Here is a 19,795-nt window from a genome sequence, read left to right on the forward strand (position 1 = left end):
AATGAGAAACTGAAATCATTAAATGCTAGAAAAAAAGAAAACTTAATTTAATCTCCATGGTCTAACAAAAAATCTTATTAGCACTGAAGCAAATTCATTTCCATTCTTCTAAGACAAGAAAAAAATCAGAGACAATATACTTATTTCTATAAAGAACATAAACCTCTAGAATCTATGATCTGTAAATAAATCAGGCGGTGGAACAAATTTTAGTTGACTCTTCTTGGCCAAGACACAGAAAGCATCACACAGCAATACAAAGCAAAAAATGCCTAAAGAATAGAGAAGCTTCTTCTTAATTTCCTATGACTCAATTATTAATCTTTTTCTATTTCTAGGGAAATAGAAGATGGGAATATAAATTTCGTATTAGCATCTTCCTTTCAGCGCCTAAAGATATGCAGCAATCTAAATGAGGAGGAGGCTACTCCATCTTCAAAAAGCAAGAGTTCATTTCTAATTCCAAACACCATGATCGAATCAGACTAGAGCTATAAAGTCTCTTCCAGTTCTAGAATTCTAATGACTCCTGTTGTCAAATAAGTGGCCTCCCATATCACATAGAAAGAATGTTCTGATAGTCAGTGCACAAATGACAGAACTGAAAATATCTTTTAGCAGAAACAGAGTGCATCCTCCTCTCCTAAAACATTTATAAAAATAAACATGTTTCCTTTGCTCCCAAACCTGAGAAATCTTTAGACTCATCTTAACAAGTCTATAAACTTGAAGAACCTGAGTATATCCTATTCTTTCTACTCATTTAACTTGTCAAAGGGAATCATTAAGAGCAGTGCTATATTTGGTGTATTAGACAGAACTTATTATCTTTTATAATTGTTTCCTACAATTCATAACTGTGGTATTGACTTATTCTATCCAGAGCAGCAGAAAACAATGTAAGGAAAGTAAACGAGGGTGGAGTATGTAAATACTGCTCCCTACAGCTAATTTCTGCATAAAGCCAATTCAGTGTCTTCCTCAGTTAATATTCAATTACTGTCCCGTGAGAAAACTTTCCTTATAGTTAGGCTAAATGCTTGCAAGACCAGCTTCATCTTGTGATTGGTTGCTGCATTTTTTAAAAAAAATACAGATAAAGTCTGATAGTAATCTTAGCATCACACAAGAATCATTTTCTATTTATCAGAAGAGCAAAAACCAAAGAAACTGATAACAGAGGGGGATGACAAGTATGTGTGTAAATGGGCACTTCAGTGTTTCATGGACAGAAATGCATCCAGCCAATTTTTAGAGAAACAAGAATGGGCAACTGTGATCAACCATTAAAAAACATGCATTTCTATTATCCAGCAATTCCAATCCCAGAAATTTACATACAGGAATATTAGCATCATATGTAAAGCATGTATAAGGATGCCTACGGGAGCATTCTCTTACAGCAAAAATCTTGTAAATAATCTAAATGTTCACTGGTGGAGGAATGGTTAACTAAAACCTGGCAGAGTCTTCACTGGATACTGTGGACATCAGAGAAAACGCTATAGAGTTGTCCGTACAGACTTGAAAAGATGCTGACATTAAACAATTAAAGAAGGTCTGGGAGTTCCCGTTGTGGTGCAGCGGAAACAAATCTGACTAGGAACCATGAGGTTGCGGGTTCAATCCCTGGCCTTGCTCAGTGGGTTAAGGATCCGGTGTTGCCGTGGTGTAGGTCGAAGACGCGACTCGGATCTGTCGTTGCTGTGGTGTAGGCCAGTGACCACAGCTCCAATTCAACCCCTAGCCTGGGAACCTCCATATGCCATGGGTGCGGCCCTAAAAAAAAAAACAAAATAAAATCAAGAAGGTCCAGAACATACATTTTACAAAAACAAGGCCATAAGATAAAACTTTAAATAGATAAACAAAACACCCAAGCAGCATGTGTGTTTGCTGCCTAAGAAGAAAAGTCTGGAAGATTCTCATGAAGATAGCACTTTATAACAGAACTTTCTGTAATGATTTCAGCCTTCTGTATCTGTGCTGTTCAATTAGGTAGCCCGGAGGTAGGTACATGGGCCATTGAAATGTAACTAGTGTGAATGAGGAACTCAGTTTTTATTTTTACTTAATTTATACTTAAATTTAAATAGCCACATGTGGCTAGTGGCTACCATACTAGACAGGATAAAACTAAAGTTTTAACATCTAGCAGGTGGGATATGAGTAGCCAGAAGGTAGCCTTTATATCTGATCTTACGTAGTTTTTAAAAGGGGGGCAGCAATGTGTTAATGGGTGATTCTCTCACTCTCTCTCTCGCTCTCTCTCTCTAGAGCTGAGGTTCTCTCTTCTAAGGAATTTCTATGTGAGAATTAGGCTCACATGACAAAGGAAAGTGATCTGTGTTCAAGGGACAGTTTCTGGCCTTCTTTTCAAAGGAGGGATACGGCATGGCAGACACCTAAGAGTTTCAAGGATTCCTTCTCATGAGCAAAGTTCCTTTGGGGTCTCAAGAGTTCCCAGTGAGATCAGCAGAGCAGTCATTCAAAAATACTTGCTGTCTTATGGTCCCAGGATTGTCACTGTGTAGACCATTAAATAACATCTGAAGAACACCAATCTAAGGAAAAGACTGCCTCCCCTTCGGGGAGGTACTGCAAAGGCCACCTAACTGGTTATTCGATTTCCACTTCAACCCACCACTCCTATTCAGTCTCTTCTCCGCTGACCAAGAAATATCTCTAAAATACTAACCTGGTCATCCTATTTCTCAGCTCAAATTCCTTTCGTAGACGGCCACTAGTGTTTCAAGCAAGTTTCAAACTCCATCAGCGTCACTCCTGCCTCTGTCCTGTCCTCACTCCTGAAGGTCCTGCTGTGGCCTTGGATGAACGGCTCCTAAATGGTCACCAACCTCTAACTCTGAACTACCCAACGAACCCTTTCCACAGCCACCACATACATCGCCGTGCAGCTCAAATGTCGAAAAGCCATACTTTTGCTTAAAGCCATCAATGGCCACCCTCCGCCTCTAGCAAAGACTCCCAGTAAACTGCAAATGGGTTACGGGTGAGACAGACAAGGACCCTCTCAGCTCCCAGGACAGCCACATAGCGACTGGGGCTACTGCAGTCTCCCACAGGTCACTTCAGTGCCACCATGAGCAGCTTTCTTTTTTTTTTATGACCTTTAATCTTTATTACATACTAATTGATATTTATACTTACTATATTAAAAAAACACATTAAAATCATCTTGAGCATTTTAGGGGCACAGTTCCATGAAGTACATTCACACTGTTGTGAAACCCATCTCTAGAACCTTTCCATCTTGCAAATCTGAAACCAGCACTCGTGAAACAAGACCCCTGCTGTCCCTCTCCCGAGCTCCTAGTAACTACCATTCTGCTGCCTGTTTCCATGAATTGAACTACTTCAGATACTTCATGTCAATGCAAGCACGCATGTATCTTCTGGTGAGTGGGTAGTATTTCACATAGCGGGACGTCTTCATGGGCATTCACGTGTACCATGTGACAGGATCGCCTTCTTTTTAATGGCTGAATTAAAAATTCCACCATCTGTACGTATCGCATTTTGTTTATCCATTCATCTGTCCATGGACATTTATTTGGGTTGCATTCACCCCCTGGCTGTTGTGAATACTCCCTCAATGACTGTGGGTGTGCAAATATCTCTTCAAGACACTGTTTTCAATTCTTTTGGATATATACCCTGAAGAGGGATTGTTCAATCATTGAGTAGTTCTGTTTTTGTTTTTGTTTTTGGAGGAATCACCATACTGTTTTCCGCAACAGTTGTGCCATTTCAATACTACCAACAGCATAGAGAGTTCCAGTTTCCGCATATCTTTGCTGACACTGTGGTTTTTCATTTGCATTTCTCATGACTAGTGAAATTAAGTATCTTTTCATATGCTTAGTAACCCTTTCTGTAATATCTTATAAAAATGTCTATTCCAAGTCCTCTGCTCGATTTTAACTTGGAAGTTTTTTGCTGTTGTTGGCCTGTGGGAGCTCTTTATATACTGGAGGATACTAATCCTTTATCAGATGTATGATTTGCAAATATTCTCTCCCATTCCATAGGCTACCTTTTCACTCTGTTGACTGCATCTTTTGATTCACAAAAGTCTTAAAGTTTGTCAATTTTTTGCTTCTGTTGCTTGTATTTCTGGTGTTAAATCAAAAAACTCACCACCGAGTCCAATGTTATGAAATTTTACCCCTGTGTTTTCTTCTAAGAGTTTTATAGTTTTAGGTCTTATACTTAGATCTTTAACCCATTTTGAGTTAATTTTTGTATGTGGTGTAAGATAGAGGTCCAGCTTCATTCCCTTGTATTTGCATGTGCAGTTTTCCCTACACCATTTGCTGAAAAGACTGTCCTTTCCCCACTGAGTGGTCTTGACACTCTTGTCAAAGATCATCTGATCTTATTCACAATGGTTTATTTCTGGACTCTCTATTCCACTATTCTACTTGTTTGCCTTTATGCCAGTACCACACTTTTTTGATTACTGTAGCTTTGTAATATGTTTTCAAATTAGGAAGTATACATCCTCCAACTTTTTCATTTTTCAAAAGTGTTTTCACTATTCAGGGCCTATGTCTCAATTTTTTATGCATGCTACAACGGAAAAAAAAATAAAAGGCTGGGAATGACAGCCCTACAGGAGAATGGCTTCAAACTTTTTGATTATATACACCCGAAAAGTTTTTCGGTAATATGGATCCCATGTACAAAAAGGTAATTTCTGATATACTATAAACATAAGATAAAGTTATATCATCCTTTTAAATTTATTCAGTGGCTTCTAAATACTAACAGGAAAAAAATGCCCACAAATAGGATGATCTTCTCTAAGAAAAATTTTGAGTCCTTTTTTCTCCTTGAATTCTTATTTCCATTCCATTTCCTCCACAGAATGCTATTCTAATGTAATACAGATCTGTATCATCTGTCCAAAAATTTCTCTGCAAAAAGAGATAAGAACTGAGGAAAAAAGTTTTCCTGGGATCAAAGGCTCTAAATATTAAAAGTTTTCTTACCTGACTTCTTGCAATTACTAGAAGCAGAAAACAACATACAATATCATAAAACATAAATATCAAAAATTATTTGGAAATCCCTTGTTGAGGTGGATAGGAGAGTTTATGATGTCTTGCAGCGGGGGTGGGGGGCAGTTAAACACCTTGGAGCAACTTCCTGTAATAACTCTGAATGTGTGAGAGGTCAGCCTTTGTTTATAAAGAGGGAGAAGGTAGAGTAGCAAAGTAGGCACTTACATAGGCGTATCTGGAAACTGACATTGCCATTTCTTGGGCCGCTCCTGCGGCATATGGAGGTTCCCAGGCTAGGGTTCGAATCGGAGCTGCAGCTGTCAGCCGACCACAGAACCACAGCAACGCGGGATCCGAGCCGCGTCTGCGACCTACACCACAGCTCATGGCAGCGCCGGATCCTTAACCCACTGAGCGAGGCTAGGGATCGAACCCACAACCTCATGGTTCCTAGTCGGATTCGTTAACCACTGAGCCACGACGGGAACTCCTCTAACACCCCTTTTACATACAGACTTCCTTTACTGGCTGAAAGCTCCCTGACTAGAGGAATCTATGTTATTTACCTTTTAAGACTACTCTGTGCTTACACAGAGGAAGTGTTCAATAGACATGAGCGGAATAAAGGAATTAAAGACTGCTCAGGTGTCAATTTCCACACAGACAAAAATTTATCTAAGATCCTCTTCCAATTTTAAACAGCTAACAAAATCAAACTCTATAGATTTCCTGAAATTCCTATAAATGTTCTTTCAGATTACTTCTCTCTCCCCAGTATGATCACAAACAAGAGAAAGAATTTTCATTAGGTATTAAAAAGATAGGTATTTTATACCATTTATAAGAAATATCCCACCACGCAAAGTGAGTCCATGATTTTAGGTTATCCTAAAAAGCACACTTTTCCCAGTGGTTGGAGTAAAACATAACTTGAATTGGTGACACGAAGGCAACTCCCTGTGTGCTCTATCTCCTATCTTTCTGATAAAAGAGGCAAGAAGGAAAGCTCCTCTGTTTCTTCAGCATGTCAACAGAAAATTATTTTGCTGTTAGGGAAATTAAGAGATCCACAGTATTATAATACCTACAATACTTCCGAATACTCAGACTCTCCCTCTCTGTACATTTTTTTTTTTGCCTAAATTAATTATAAATATCAGCTCTAGTTTAGAAATCCATGCGCACTGGAAATTATGTCACTTTAGGTTAGGAGGGGACCCAAACTACTATTTAAAATTCCAAAGTATGAGACCAAATTTTATGTCTAAAATAGGTAACCCTTGATTGAGGAGCAGCAATTATTGATATTTATCACTAGTGTAAACGGTGGGAAACAGTAGGGTCCAAGATCTCTTTTAAAGCAAAACAAGATCATCTCACTTCATCATGGCAATAAAAACTAACAAAGTCACACTGTTATTCTCTGATAATTCAAATATAAAAGAGAGCAGTACAGAGTTTTCATCGCCCATGCATCACTGTGTCTGCGGCAGCGCTCCACATTAAAATGAAAACAATTATTAAACCAACCAAGTCTTCAAGATGATCACTTGCCTGGGACAAAGCATGACAAGTAACTGAGGTTTCTTTCTTATTTTTGTTTTTGTTCTGCATATCCTCTAGGGAGGAGCTGGGATAAGAAAACTATGTAAGCTAAATACAATGAAATATCATGATTTCTTCTTCCCGATGAAGCAATCATCTATAACACTGATCAACAAAGCGAAGGAAAATGCAAAGCCAAACACCATCATCATTTCGCTTTTACTCTGAACATTTTCACCCTCACAAAAGTTTAGGTGCAGGTTTTCTTAATGAAGCGCTCCGTACAAAACCTGCTGTTTTGTAAAAGACGGCCCAGAGATCACTGAAATCCACAGCTCAAGACATTCCAAGAATGCCATGTAAACTACCTGTAATAGGATAAGCGATTTTCCTAATTTTCATTTCGAAATGAAAGAACCATTTTAACTGTAAAATACAGATTTGGCAAGAAGAGGCTCACTGCTTAGGAGGCTCTTCTACTTGATCTGCTGGTAGCCACGGTCAACACCAACATTCACACACCTAAGAATTTTATTTAAAAGCGTAATAAATTAAATCCTATTTGCAAACCCATGAATCTAGATGTCTAGATTATATTCCCAACTGCCTGGTCCAAGGTCATAGTCTAAGGCGCCTCTTCCCTGTCTGACCTTGGACAAGTATTTCATCTGCATGTGTCTAAATTTCAGCATCTACTACTGTGTCATACAATAGGGTAGCCACTAGCCACATGTGACTATTTAAACTTAAATTACAGTTAAGTAAAATTAAAAATTCAGTTCTTCAGCATCAGTTCTTCAACTAGCACATTTCGACAGCTAGCTGTGTGCTGGACAGTGTAGGCTTGGTGATGAAAATAAACAAGATGAAATGACGGTGTGCCACAAATGAGATCGAGGGGGCGGGGTGACCATCTCAGACGGTTAAAAAAGGCCGAGATGCTGAGACATAAATGACCCAATGCAGCGAGCATGCAGAGCTGTGCACAGAACAGCCAAGGAGGCAAGAGCAAAGCCAAAGATCTCAGGCGCAAATGGCCTTGGCTGGTTTAGGAGCCAGAAAACGTGTTTTTGAAGCATGAGAAATAAGGGAAGAAGGGGATGAGGTGTAAGAAGAGAAGTGGCAAGAAGCAGGGCCTCAAGTGCCTCGTAAGCCCTGTGACAACTTCGGATTTAAAAAAAAACAAGTGCAATCGAAAGCCATAGAAGGTTATAGAGAATTGTTATGATTAAATTGACTTTAAAAGTTCACTCTGACTGCTTTTGGGAACTGATTATAAGAAACAAAGAACAGGAGTTCCCACTGTGGCTCAGCGGGTTAAGAACCCGGCACTGACTCTGTGAGGATACAGGTTTGATCCCTGGCCTTGCTCAGTGGGTTAAGGATCCGGCATTGCCGTGAGCTGTGGTGTAGATTGAAGACACAACTCAGATCCGATGTGGCTGTGGCTGTGGTGTAGGCCGGCGGCTGCAGCTTCAACTCAACCCCTAGCCTGGGAACTTCCATATGCTACAGGTGCGTCAAGGAAAGGAAAGGGAAAAGAAACGAAACGAAACCAAGAGTAGAAGCAGGATGATTTGTAATATGAGCAGGGTGCCACGGCCCAGGTGAGAGAGGACGGTGGCTGGACCAGGGGAGGGGCCGTGGGCTAGAGAAAATGTGTTCTTTTCTCTACACCTCCTGCCTACAGCCCTATGTCCACGATCCTTCACAACCTGCCTCCTTGAAATGGGCATTTTTTCAGTCCGCATATCCTGTAAATGCGCCCTCTGCCTCCACACCTTCCCTGACGCCAGGACAGCCCTCCCGTCCCAGTCGCCTCCACCTTCCCCAAACCAAGGAGCCTGTTTCCATCTTCTGCTGCATTTGCAAGTGCTGCCATTCCCCGCATCCAATTTGCTCTCACTCCTGGGGCATTACTCTCACCTGCTTTTCCTTTCTTTCTGTTGCTCTTCCTCAGTCCTCTTCCATCAACCACTCTTTGACGCTTCAACTTCGATGCTCCTCTAAGGCCACATGTTGGGTCCCAAATTCATTTCAAGGGTTGCATACATAACCCTTGAGGCTGACCGATACTATTTTGCTGGTAACTCCCAAATGAACACCTCTTTCCCCGGAATCATTATTAAGTTTTGGATCTTTTTAATTGGACTCACTGCATACATTCACAATTGCACAAACTGCAGACGTTTAAGATGCAAAACATCCAAAACCTACCTCCTTCATTCTCAACCCTTGCCCAAGCCAAAGGCATCCTCAAGTGCTCTCACTCACCAGCCCCAGATCTCTGGTAGGTCCTGCAGATTCTCCCTCCCAGCATCTCTCTAAGCTGGCTCCTGCTCTCAAGCTCCGCTGAAGCTATTTTAGTTTACGCCCGCCCACCTGACTTTTACATGGATTATTGGAATCACCTCCCAACCAATTTCCCTGTTTCTTATCTCTCCTCCACACAGCTGCCAAAGCACTTGACAGGGTGATTCAACTGTGCTGATTAAGCACAAATCTGACCTGCTCAACGTCTTTCGGAAGCATCCCACTCCTGCAAGGCTTCCCATGATCAAGCTCCTTGCTACCTTTACAGCTCATCTTCCCTCCCCTCTCTTTTCCTGGCATCCTCTTTCTCAGTCATTCCGCCTGCCTGAGCTCTCTAAATATCATGCCATTTCAGGCCTTCCTTCCTTTGCTCAGCAAACGCCGCTGCTTCTCCCTGTTCATCTAATTCCTACTTCAATGGCTTCTAGGGAGGCTTAAGTACCACCACTTAAAGTATCCCTAGTGCCATCTGTGCATCTCAATCACACTGTACTGTACAAGCTCACGCACTTGTCTCCGTCAACCATAAGGGCCGAGACAACAGAGTCTATCAACCTTATTTGATTTGCAGCACTGCTGACTGGCACACAGGAAATACTCCTAAACAGGTCTGATTTGATGCCTTCTAAATTTAAAAAAGGAAAGGAGCTTATGTAGTGGAACTTTTATCACCCTTCCAGTAGAGCACAAAGTAACAGCACTCTACTACAAAGCCAAATGTGCTTCGGACAAATGGCTTTTACTACAAAGCCACGTGAATGGAAATACAAAGAAATCAAACAGAAAACACACACCCTTTTCAACAGCAGAAATGTACGAAGTTCTTTAGAACCACGCAGCCGCTAATAAACCAGACTTGCGCTTTTATACTACGTGGGCAAGTCGCACTGTTTGATGATAATAACAGGTTGGAAAGCTTCTCATCTCAAGAAAGCAAATTATTAACGTCTCATGGCCACGCTACTGTAATTTCAGGCCCGATGTGGGTTCCCACCTCCTGACAGGTCCGTGTCCTTACGTAGGAGACGCCTACGCATCACCTTAGGAGTCCCTCACCTGTCAATCACTCGTTCTCTAAATCTGAACCGGAGGAAAGCTGACGGAAGAAGGCAGAGTGCGGGCGATGGTAAACACTTTGGGAAAGGGCGGCAGCGGAAGGCCACGGTCCCAGGCAAGGACGAGCGCGGAGGGTGAGGCAAAGCCAGGCCAGAGCGCTGACAGCTGGCGAGGAACCGGGAGGAAGACGCGACCTCGGAGCTGGGCGCCGGGGCTGGAGCCACGCGAGGCGGAGGAGACACGCGGGAGAGCGGGGGTGGGGAGAGCGCTCGGCCGGGACCAGAGGAGGCGAGACGCAGGGTCCGGCCAGAGGGCGGGGCGGTTCCGGCGCGAGGCCGACGGCGCCGACGCAGGCAGCGCGGACGCGGCCCCAGGGCGAGGAGGGCAGGGGATCCGCGAGGGGAGCTAGGAGCCGGGGGCCGGAGTCGCGCAGTTGGGGGGAGACTGGACCCCGCGATCAGGGCGTGCGGGGGCGGCGGGGGCACTTACTGGGGTCCCTCTTCAAGGCGCCGCTGGGGGTCTCCTCCCGCAGATGAGGGAAGAGGAAGTCCCGGGCGGCCTGGAGGTCCTGGAAGTAGCAGAACTGGACGATGGAGCAGGCCATGGCTCCGGGGACCCCCGATCGGGCATCCAGCTGGCCTCGCCACCCCTGCCCCCGCCACCCCGCGGCCACCGCCGCCGCCGCCGCCGCCTCCGCGGAGCCGGGAAAGCAGGAGCCGCGCGGGGGCGGGGACACCAGGCCGGAAGCCGTCAGCGCCCGCGGGGCCGCCGTCCGAGCGCTGCGCATGCGCGGGCGGCCCGCGTGACGTGACCGACGGCGGCGTCGACGTGGAGGATGGGGCTGGTTCTGGTCCCAGTCCTGCGGCTGCACCGGGGGATGAAACGTCTTCTTTCTTGTGGCTTTTAGCCAGAGATGATCTAATTGGACGCCGGCCCTCGAGTCATTTAACCAGTCTCCTGGACCTGCCACAATTGGCAGGATCCTGATGGTTGAGCGGATAGTCCCTGTTAAGCCTGCGGCAGGCCAGTTGAGGACGGTATCATGCAAGTATCTGAGTTTGAAAGATATTTCTTCTGGCCATCAGCCCCATCAAGGCTACTTTAAATGCCCTGCCTATAAATTCTCATCGTTCTACGTACGCCTAATATAATGCGTGTTGTGCTGAATTATATTTAGGTTTTCGGCATCCACTTGCTTTTACATTCATTCATTCATGCATTCAACACATTCATTACTCTCTTTTCAATGTCAGCCACGCAAGGCACTGAGTATAAAGCAGGGAACAAAAGAAATAAAATGTTTGTTCCCGTGGACCTCAAAATTCTAGTGGCTGACACAGTTAGTAACCAATGTAATTGAAGTTGTAATAGTGCTAGGAGGAAAAGAGAGTTAAAAAGTACTATGAAAGAACAGATCAGTAGAGTTCCCGTCGTGGCGCAGTGGTTAAGGAATCCGACTAGGAACCATGAGGTTTCAGGTTGGATCCCTGGCCTTGCTCAGTGGGTTAAGGATCCGGCGTCGCAAACGCGGTCATATCCCACGTTGCTGTGGCTCTGGCGTAGGCCAGCGGCTACAGCTCCGATTCAGCCCCTAGCCTGGGAACCTCCATATGCCGTGGGAGCGGCCCTAGAAAAGGCAAAAAGACAAAACCGAACAGTGGACTTTACCTTGTTTTTTCTTTTTCGTTCTGTTTCGCTGAAGCGGAGGTGGAGGGTTGTCAGGATCAGGAAGCAGACTTGATTGTAAACTGCTGAAGGCTGTGATGTCATTAAATTGCGCATTATATCCACCGTGTCTAGCGAGGAACCTGGAACACTGTGCTCAATAAATATTTGTTGGAGGAGTAAATGGAATGTGTATATAAAGTAAATACAATAACTCCATGCTTTTCCAAAGCACTTCCATGTTCATTAAAGTACTTTCCCACATATTCAATTAGATAGTCACAATGCCATCTTGGAAAAGTGTCTTTTCTCAGTTTTTTAGTGAAGGAATTTATCTGTGTGTCTGAGAAGACGCAAAGTCCATTTAAATAATTTTTTCTAGAGAAAAAGAATGTACATATATATGACTGGATCACTTTGCTGTACAGTAGAAAATTGACAGAAGACTGTAAACCAACTATAATGGAAAAATAAAAATCATTTAAAAAAAATAAAATAGGAGTTCCCATTGTGGCTCAGTGCTATCTAACCCGCCTAGCATCCTTGAGGACGTGGGTTCGATCCCTGGCCTGCTCAGTGGGTTAAGTAAGGATCTGGCACTGCCATGAGCTGTGGTGTAGGTTGCAGACACAGCTCAGACCCAGCACTTCTGTGGCTCTGGCGTAGGCCAGCGGCTACAGCTCCAATTGAACCCCTAGCCTGAGAACCTCCACAGATGCAGCCCTAAAAAAAAAAGGAAAAAGAAAAGAAAATATTCAAAAAAAATTTTTTTCTAAAAACCGAACACCAAAAAAGATAACGTATCTTCTTGATCTCATAAGGGGGTGACATGACACTTAGATCTGGATTGTGTGAGCCATCAATAATATGTCATTTGACGCCCAGCCCTCTATCTCAGAAAACTTATATAACTGTGCCTTGACTTCTAACAGGCAGAACAGTTCTCAGAGCTTTCTGAGACACTCTTCCCAAACTCGGCTCAAATAAAATTTTCCATGTCTTGCTTAGATTGCCTAAATTTTCTCCAACAAAAGGAATTATATTAATGTTAGCTTAAAGAATTGTAGACACTCACATACTTCCAAAAGGAAACCTAATGTAGTCGTCCGCTTCGTATGACAGAAAAATGCGATGGAAATAAATTGAAGGCAAATAGATGAAGGTCAGAGCCTTCATTTCTGTGTACACACTTAGTCCTATCGAATAATATAACCACCACAATTTAGTGCTCAGGTTCCTACTCTGTTAATTCCGGTTTCTAATGATTTTCACAGAATGGGATAGATCATTTCTATGTCATCAGGTGAACAAGGGACCAGTTCTTTACCTGTAAAATACATGGTGAACAGGGACCAGTTCTTTACCTGTAAAATACAAGGTTCCTTCAATATCAGAGACCTGTAATTCTACCATCAAAGCCTGCAGAAAAGGCAAGCTTCCAGTGCTCACTTTTTTCCATCTGAGAAAATGCCATGTTTCCTTGGGTCACCCAGTCCTGATGATTAAACCCTAAATTCTGGCACTAATAACCAAACTCGAATAAAATTAAACTAAATTCTTAGCTTTACAAGATGAGTAAAGAACACGTGACACTTTGGAGAGGATACAGTATCATTCCTTGAAAACCCTGCAAGTTCCTATTTAGGTAACTGGATTTGTGGAAGTGGCTGCCCTTGGCCGGTTCAGCTGGTCTTTGTTCAGCCCTGAAGCATTCGTGTATCTCTTGTGTCGTGACCATTGAATTTCAGGACTGCTCAGCTCCAATGGTAAAGTCCTTGACTTCCTTCCAAGGAGTATTGAACAGACTCATTCATGGAAGTTTGTGAAGGACTTTAAATACCCTTCACAGAAACTCTCTCATATTCATGAACTGAACTCTTCCCCCGGGAAGTTGTAAAGCTGCAGGGAGATGCTTCTGGCGTCCTGCTGCCATGGTTCCTATGGGGCATGGCGGGGGGGGGGGTTTATTACACATTGAACATCACTAACCACACGGCCATAAGCACACTGAGGAAAGAGTGCAGGCTTCCATGGTCACCCTAGACAGTGCCTGCCTGTCACCTGCGCACAGAGGCCAGGAAAAGCACTGTGTCCAGACCCTCGCAGTGCTAAGGTCCAGACGAATGTCCACTCTCTGCAGTGTCCGTTATCATGAGGCAGAGCCCTGGCAACTGTTGTTAAGACAGAGATGCTCACGGAGCATTAGAGGCAGGTCCAGAGGCTGGAGGTCTGGAGAGGCAGGATGGGCGGCCAAGTGTGAAGGGAAGAGCGCATGGAGTCAGGAGTCCTAGGGTCTGTCTCAGGGAGGCTGCTAAAAAGAGACATGAACTTGGCCAATCAGTGTCTCCTTCCTGGGCCTCAGTCTCTCAATTTACAAAATGAAGAGACTGGAGTCTGAAGTCCATCTCCGGGATGTGTAGGTTTTAATAAGAAACGGGGCAGGAAAAGGTCTGGGTCCTGGAGCTGCTTAAAAGGAGGGGCCTATGTGCCCGCCCCCACCCCACCCCCCAAGACACCTGGTGGGCAAGAGAGAAGGAGAGGGCACTGAACATCTGTAAGTGAGAGAGAGGAGAGCAGAAAGGGGGTGGAGGGGACCGAAGCCTCATATCACAGCTGTGCCAAGGGTCATCCTTGATTTTTTTTATTTTTTTGCTGCAGCATGCAGAAGTTCCCAGGCCAGGGATCGAACCTATGCCACAGCAGTGACAATGCCCGATTCTTAACCTGCTGAGCCACCAGGGAAACCAGGTCATCCTCAAATTGAACTCTGAATTCTGTGAGCAGAAGCAAAGGCTATCTATATACAACTAATTCTTTGTTTTTGTTTTGTCTTTTTAGGGCCACACCTGGAGCATATGGAAGTTACTCGTCTAGGGGTCAAATCGGAGCTACAGCTGCCGGCCTACACCACAGCCACAGCATTGCGGGATCGGAGCCATGTCTGCGACAACACCACAGCTCACAGCAACACCAGATCCTTAACCCACTGACCGACGCCAGAGATCGATCCCTTGTCCTGTGGATACTAGTTGAGTTCATTACCACTGAGCCACAACGGGAACCCCTACATACAACTAGTTTTTATTCAACAAACATCCACAGCGGATAACATCTTATTCCACTAAAGATGCTGTTGGGAGCACCCTAGGTGATAAGCTGAGCCCTCTAGAGACTTACTACCTAACCAGGGAGACGGAGGAGCACAAGCAGCTCCCACAAAAAGCAGTGCAATGAGGACTGTGGGGGCTTTGGGGCTCATCAAGGGCCGTGGAGGGAATAAGGGGGCGATTTGCTTTCATGGCCATGCTTGTCCTGCGGAAAGGGAGTAGTGGGGAGGAGATAGGAAAGCTGATAAACAGATTGGTTCCAGATGATAGACAGGACAGATGCTAGAATCTGAATTTTATTCTGAGCATGGTGTAGCCAATGGAAGGTTTTTTTTAGAAGAGTTAGGACATGGTGGGGTATCAGTATGTGGGATGACTGACAGCAGAGAGACACCTCAAGATATCACAGCAATATTCTAGATGAGAAACAATGGCAATGAAAAGGCAGAGCCACGGCGGGAACTCCTCAACCAACAATTTTCTTAATGGAAAATTAAAGGCAGGTCAGGAGGAGGGGAAACTGTTAGAAGGAGGTGTCTATTTTTCTTTCTTCCTTTCTTTTCTATTTTGTTGTTGTTGTTGTTGTTGTCTTTTCCAGAGCCACACCCACAGCATATGGAGGTTCCCAGGCTAGGGGTCAAATCAGAACTACAGCTGCCGGCCTACACCACAGCCACAGCAATGCCGGACCTGAGACACATCTTTGACCTACACCACAGCACACGGCAACACCAGATCCTTAACCCACTGAGAAAGACCAGGGATCGAACCCACCACCTCATGGTTCCTAGTGAGATTCGTTAACCACTGAGCCACAAGGGGAACTCCAGAAGGAGTTGTCTTTAAACCTGGGACCCTAGGTTCAAAAAGCCATTGCCTGGGGATTTGTGTACTAAAATAACTGAGGCTAAGGTCTTTCTCGCTTCCCCGCAGCTTTCTCACTCTGGACCACATCTTCCTTAAAGCTTCAGTGAAGCTGCATCCTCCGGGCCCCTTTCTTTCTCTTCGATCCCTTCCTTTCTGTGTAGCTTCTCAGCTTCTCACCATGATTCTCCCCTCTTCCAGTGCTTTCTTCAAAGTCGCTTCTCTCATTCCAGATGCCTTTCTTTCTGTGAGTGGTATTATTCTTCTGTTGATAGATTACTTAATAAGGGCAAAGACTAAAACTATCGTTTTTTCCCTTTTGTTCCCAGCAAGCCAGGTTCCATCGATTTCACTTCCAAAAATGGCTCCCAGGTCGATTCCCTCCTTGTCATCCTCATTGCCGTCTCCCTCATCCCGACTCCAGGGCCACTGCCTGAGCTCTTTCGATAGCCCCCCAGTCTTCTTGCTTCTGACGCTGGTGTCGCCCCCTGGACTCATCCTACACATTGCTGCCTGACTTGTCTTCCTGAAGCATAGATTGAATCCTGGGACTTTGAAAATCTTCCAATAACACTTTAATATATCCTTTCATTTGCTCTTTCATTTAAGAACTATTTTTTGGGTGCCCATTAGGTGCTAAGAATGGCTAGAGGCCCTATGGACATAAATATAAATAAGACCCGGTACCGGTGGAGTTGGTAGTTTACCAAGATACAAAGAGGTAAAACCATGACAAGGGCACAGAGTGGGGGCAAAAATACCACAGCCCTGGGGCTCAGTAAAGACTTGTTGGAGGTAATATTGGAGCTGAGCCTGGAAAGTAGAATAGATTTTCACCAGTTACTGACGGGAGAAGAAAGTCACTGGGCAGAAGAGACAAAAGCACAGAGGACTTGAGAGCAGCACTAACTCTGTGCGCAGAGAAACACAAGCACTGATTCTGGAATGCGAAGTGTGATGCCACGGTCAGGGTGAGGCTAGCGAGGTCTTCTGAGTGATTTGAAATTTAAACAAGTTTTAATTTCTTCAAAACGAAGGACTATTCAATATTCCTTTCCTTAAAGGCGAGAAAAGTCTCCTTCTGTTCATTTTCTTTATTAATAACGCTTTTCACATCTTGCTTACAGTCTAAAAGGCTGCGGGGGCGGGGGGGGAGGGAGGGCTTGCAGGTTGGGAATCATATGTGTTAATTTGGCCCACCTCCACAGGACATGCTTGACAGTTTCCACTGGAGGCTAGACTGGTGGTGAATGTGGGCTTTTTGTGTCTTGTCTTTTTCTCCTTCCTTCCTTCCTTCCTTCCTTCCTTCCTTCCTTTCTTTCTCGGCCATATCTGCGACAAATGGAAGTTCCCAGGCTAGGGGTCGAATCAGAGCTACAGCTGCCAGCCTACACCACAGCCACCGCAACACCAGATCTGAGCCACATCTAAGACCTACACTGCAGCTTGCAGCAACGCCAGACCCTTAACCCCGCTGATCAAGGCTAGGGATCGAACCTGAATCCTCAGAGACAATGTAGGATCCTTAACGTTCTAAGCCACAAGAGGAGCTCCTGTTTCCGTCTTCTTGATGGCGATGCAATTTCTTTCCAGGCGATGCAGCCAGTGATAAGAGTCCTGCCAGCAGCCACTGATTTGATTATATTGGACACTTGCATTGTCGAATCGTTTTCCAAACACAGACCGTCCCACTGCCCTGATGAGTTGAATCCTTCATTTATGGCCACTCTCTACTCTCTTCTTTCTTGCACTGAAAGGCACCTGAAAGGTTTGAACAATTTAGGGCCATTCAGACCTGTGCAGAGGTACGCTGGAACATTCTAAAGGAGTTCATTAACTGAGCATCTGCTGAGTGCCTCTTCTCTACCCAGCGCATCTTGAAAACCTTCAAAACTCAGTTCAAATATCACCTCCGTGGTGAAGGCCTTGTCTTCCTAGGCAAAACTGGCACTTTGGCTTTTTTGCCCATGTATCTGTTCTAAAGCACTGTACCTTGTACTGTGGTTTATCTGGTTGCAGTTCTGTCTCCTCCACTAGATGGTGCTGTCCTCAAGGGCAAAGACGGTGACCTGTTCACCTTTGTGACATTCATTCACTCAATGTATTTTTAAAGATACATGCTGAGTATCAAGAATTACAGTGTTTCCGTTGTGGCTCAGTGGAAATGAACCTGACTAGTATCCACGAGGATGCAAGTTCGATCCCTGTCCCCGCTCAGGGACACATGAGTAGTTGGCTAATAACTGTTGGTGGAAGGGAGAAAAGAAAAGAAGGAACGCTTCAATACGCCGGAGGGTGGAAATAAATGACTTGAAATGTAGAATCGTGCCTGCCTGCAGGGCCGTTGCACAGAAAAGACACATCTGTCAGAGCAGGTAAATCCCCCATGAGGAGGTCCCATCACGGTGCAGCGGAAACAAATCCGACTAGGAACCATGAGGTTGTGGGTTCGATCCTTGGCCTCGCTCAGTGGGACAAGGATCTGCCATTGCTGTGAGCCTGTGGTATAGGTCAAAGATGCGGCTCAGATCCCGCGTTGCTGTGGCTGTGGTGTAGGCTGGCAGCTATAGTTCTGATTTGACCCCTAGCCTGGGAACCTTCATGTGCCACAGGCGTGGCCCTAAAAAAGCAAAAAAAAAAAAAACGAAAACAAAAAAGCTCCCATATGATTCAATACTGCAGGAGGGTGGTCCAGGCAAAGTGGTTATAGGTCTAGAGCGATCGCTGTGCCTGGAGGTGTCAGGGAGGCTTGCATTGAGAAGACAGACCTTGACCTGCCTCTGGAGGATGAGTATGGTTTAAGTAGGAAGAAAAGAAAAAAAGGACATACTTTTTCTTTTTTAAGATGTGCAAAATCATCGTTGATTTACAATGTGCTGTAGATTCCTGCTGTCCGGCAACGTGACCCAGTCCTCTTTCTCATGTTATCTTCCATCACGTTGCATCACACGTGACTGGATACAGCTCCCTGTGCTCTGCAGCAGGACCTCATTCCTTATCCACTCCAAACGCCATCGCTGGCATCTACTCATCCCCAGTTCCCTGTCCATTCCCACTCCCTCCCCTCCCCCTTGGCAACCACAATTCTGTTCTCCCAGTCCATGAGTTTGCTTCTAAAGAAGGACAGTCTGAGTCTTAACCTCACTGAGGGGAGGAGGGTGTGGAGGGACAAGGTGAAGGAGGAAGCAAAACCCTTCTCAACCTATCTGTGTTCCTTTTCCTATCAACTTCTAAAATTTAATTCAAAGTTCTTTTGAGGACATCAAAGGGTTTGCTGAAAGGCCCCAGAGCGTGGGGCAGGGGACTCTGTCTAGGAAGGCCTATTCATAGGGTCAGAACTTAGGAGACGCAGATTCCTACACTTGGCTTCATCTGAATATACTTCTTAGTATGGGTATATGTTCCAGGGGGAAAAAAAAAGATGTGCAGAGATTCAAAATGTACTAAATATTAATGCGGTTCAGTTAAAAAGGAACATCATTTTTCAAACAGGATCATTTTCTGCTTTCCAAAAGCAACCAACATCCCACAAAACTGCAAGCAATTATTAACCAGGAAAATTCTAGAACAACAAAAGTGTAAGGGTGCTTCCTGAGAGGCTGCATGAGGGAATCCGACTTCTACTATCCTGGCTACGTCTTCCATTAGAGGCCCTGGCCTGTTTGCTCATCATTTTGTCAGCTGCTGCAGCTTATGTATCACAGCAGGGTAGCTCTGAATTTTTTTATTTTTCCAATTTTAGTGTGTGAAATTATTTTCTCTAAATTTAACGGTTCACGGTTTATGAAATTAAAATGTATTTTCCCCTCATTTTTTTTTCCTCTTAAGGTTTAAAAATTTTTGGCTTTCTTTTGCAGTCTTTGCCATTGTTTACAAAACTCTCAAATGTAGAATAATCTCTAAATTTCCTTTTTGAGCTTTTTCCCCCTTTGCTCTTAGAAAATCCTTAAAGTTTTGTTTTTTTTTCTTTCTTCCCTTTGCTCTTTTTAGGGCTGCACATGTGGCATATGGAGGTTCCCAGCCTAGGGGTTGAATTGGAGCTATAGCTGCTGGCCACAGCCACAGCCACAGCAACTGGGGATCCGAGCCGTGTCTGCAACCTACCCCACAGCTCATGGCAACACCGGATCCTTAACCCACTGAACAAGGCCAGGGATCGAACCTGTGTCCTCATGGATGCTAGTCACATTCCTTTCCACTGAGACACAATAGGAACTC

The 19,795-nt window shown here is 44.6% G+C and overlaps 1 protein-coding gene across 8 annotated transcripts in view; it reads right to left on the reverse strand.

Annotated features, from left to right (window-relative positions):
* RAB3GAP2 (RAB3 GTPase activating non-catalytic protein subunit 2) overlaps positions 1-10,714 on the reverse strand; it is a 93,565-nt gene extending 82,851 nt beyond the window's left edge. For 3 of the 8 annotated variants that reach the window (XR_002336185.1, XR_002336186.1, XM_003130506.5), the window contains exon 1: positions 10,431-10,714. Coding sequence is in view for 1 of the 8 variants with exons in the window: in XM_003130506.5 (XP_003130554.2) it covers positions 10,431-10,545 (115 nt within the window). In the remaining 7 variants the exon portion in view is untranslated. Of the gene's footprint in view, positions 1-8,498 lie in introns of all 8 variants that reach the window. The other 5 variants (XR_002336189.1, XR_002336188.1, XR_002336187.1 and 2 more) reach the window with 5 other exon arrangements.

Source organism: Sus scrofa, chromosome 10, assembly GCF_000003025.6.
Source record: "Sus scrofa isolate TJ Tabasco breed Duroc chromosome 10, Sscrofa11.1, whole genome shotgun sequence".
Lineage (NCBI taxonomy): Eukaryota > Metazoa > Chordata > Mammalia > Artiodactyla > Suidae > Sus > Sus scrofa.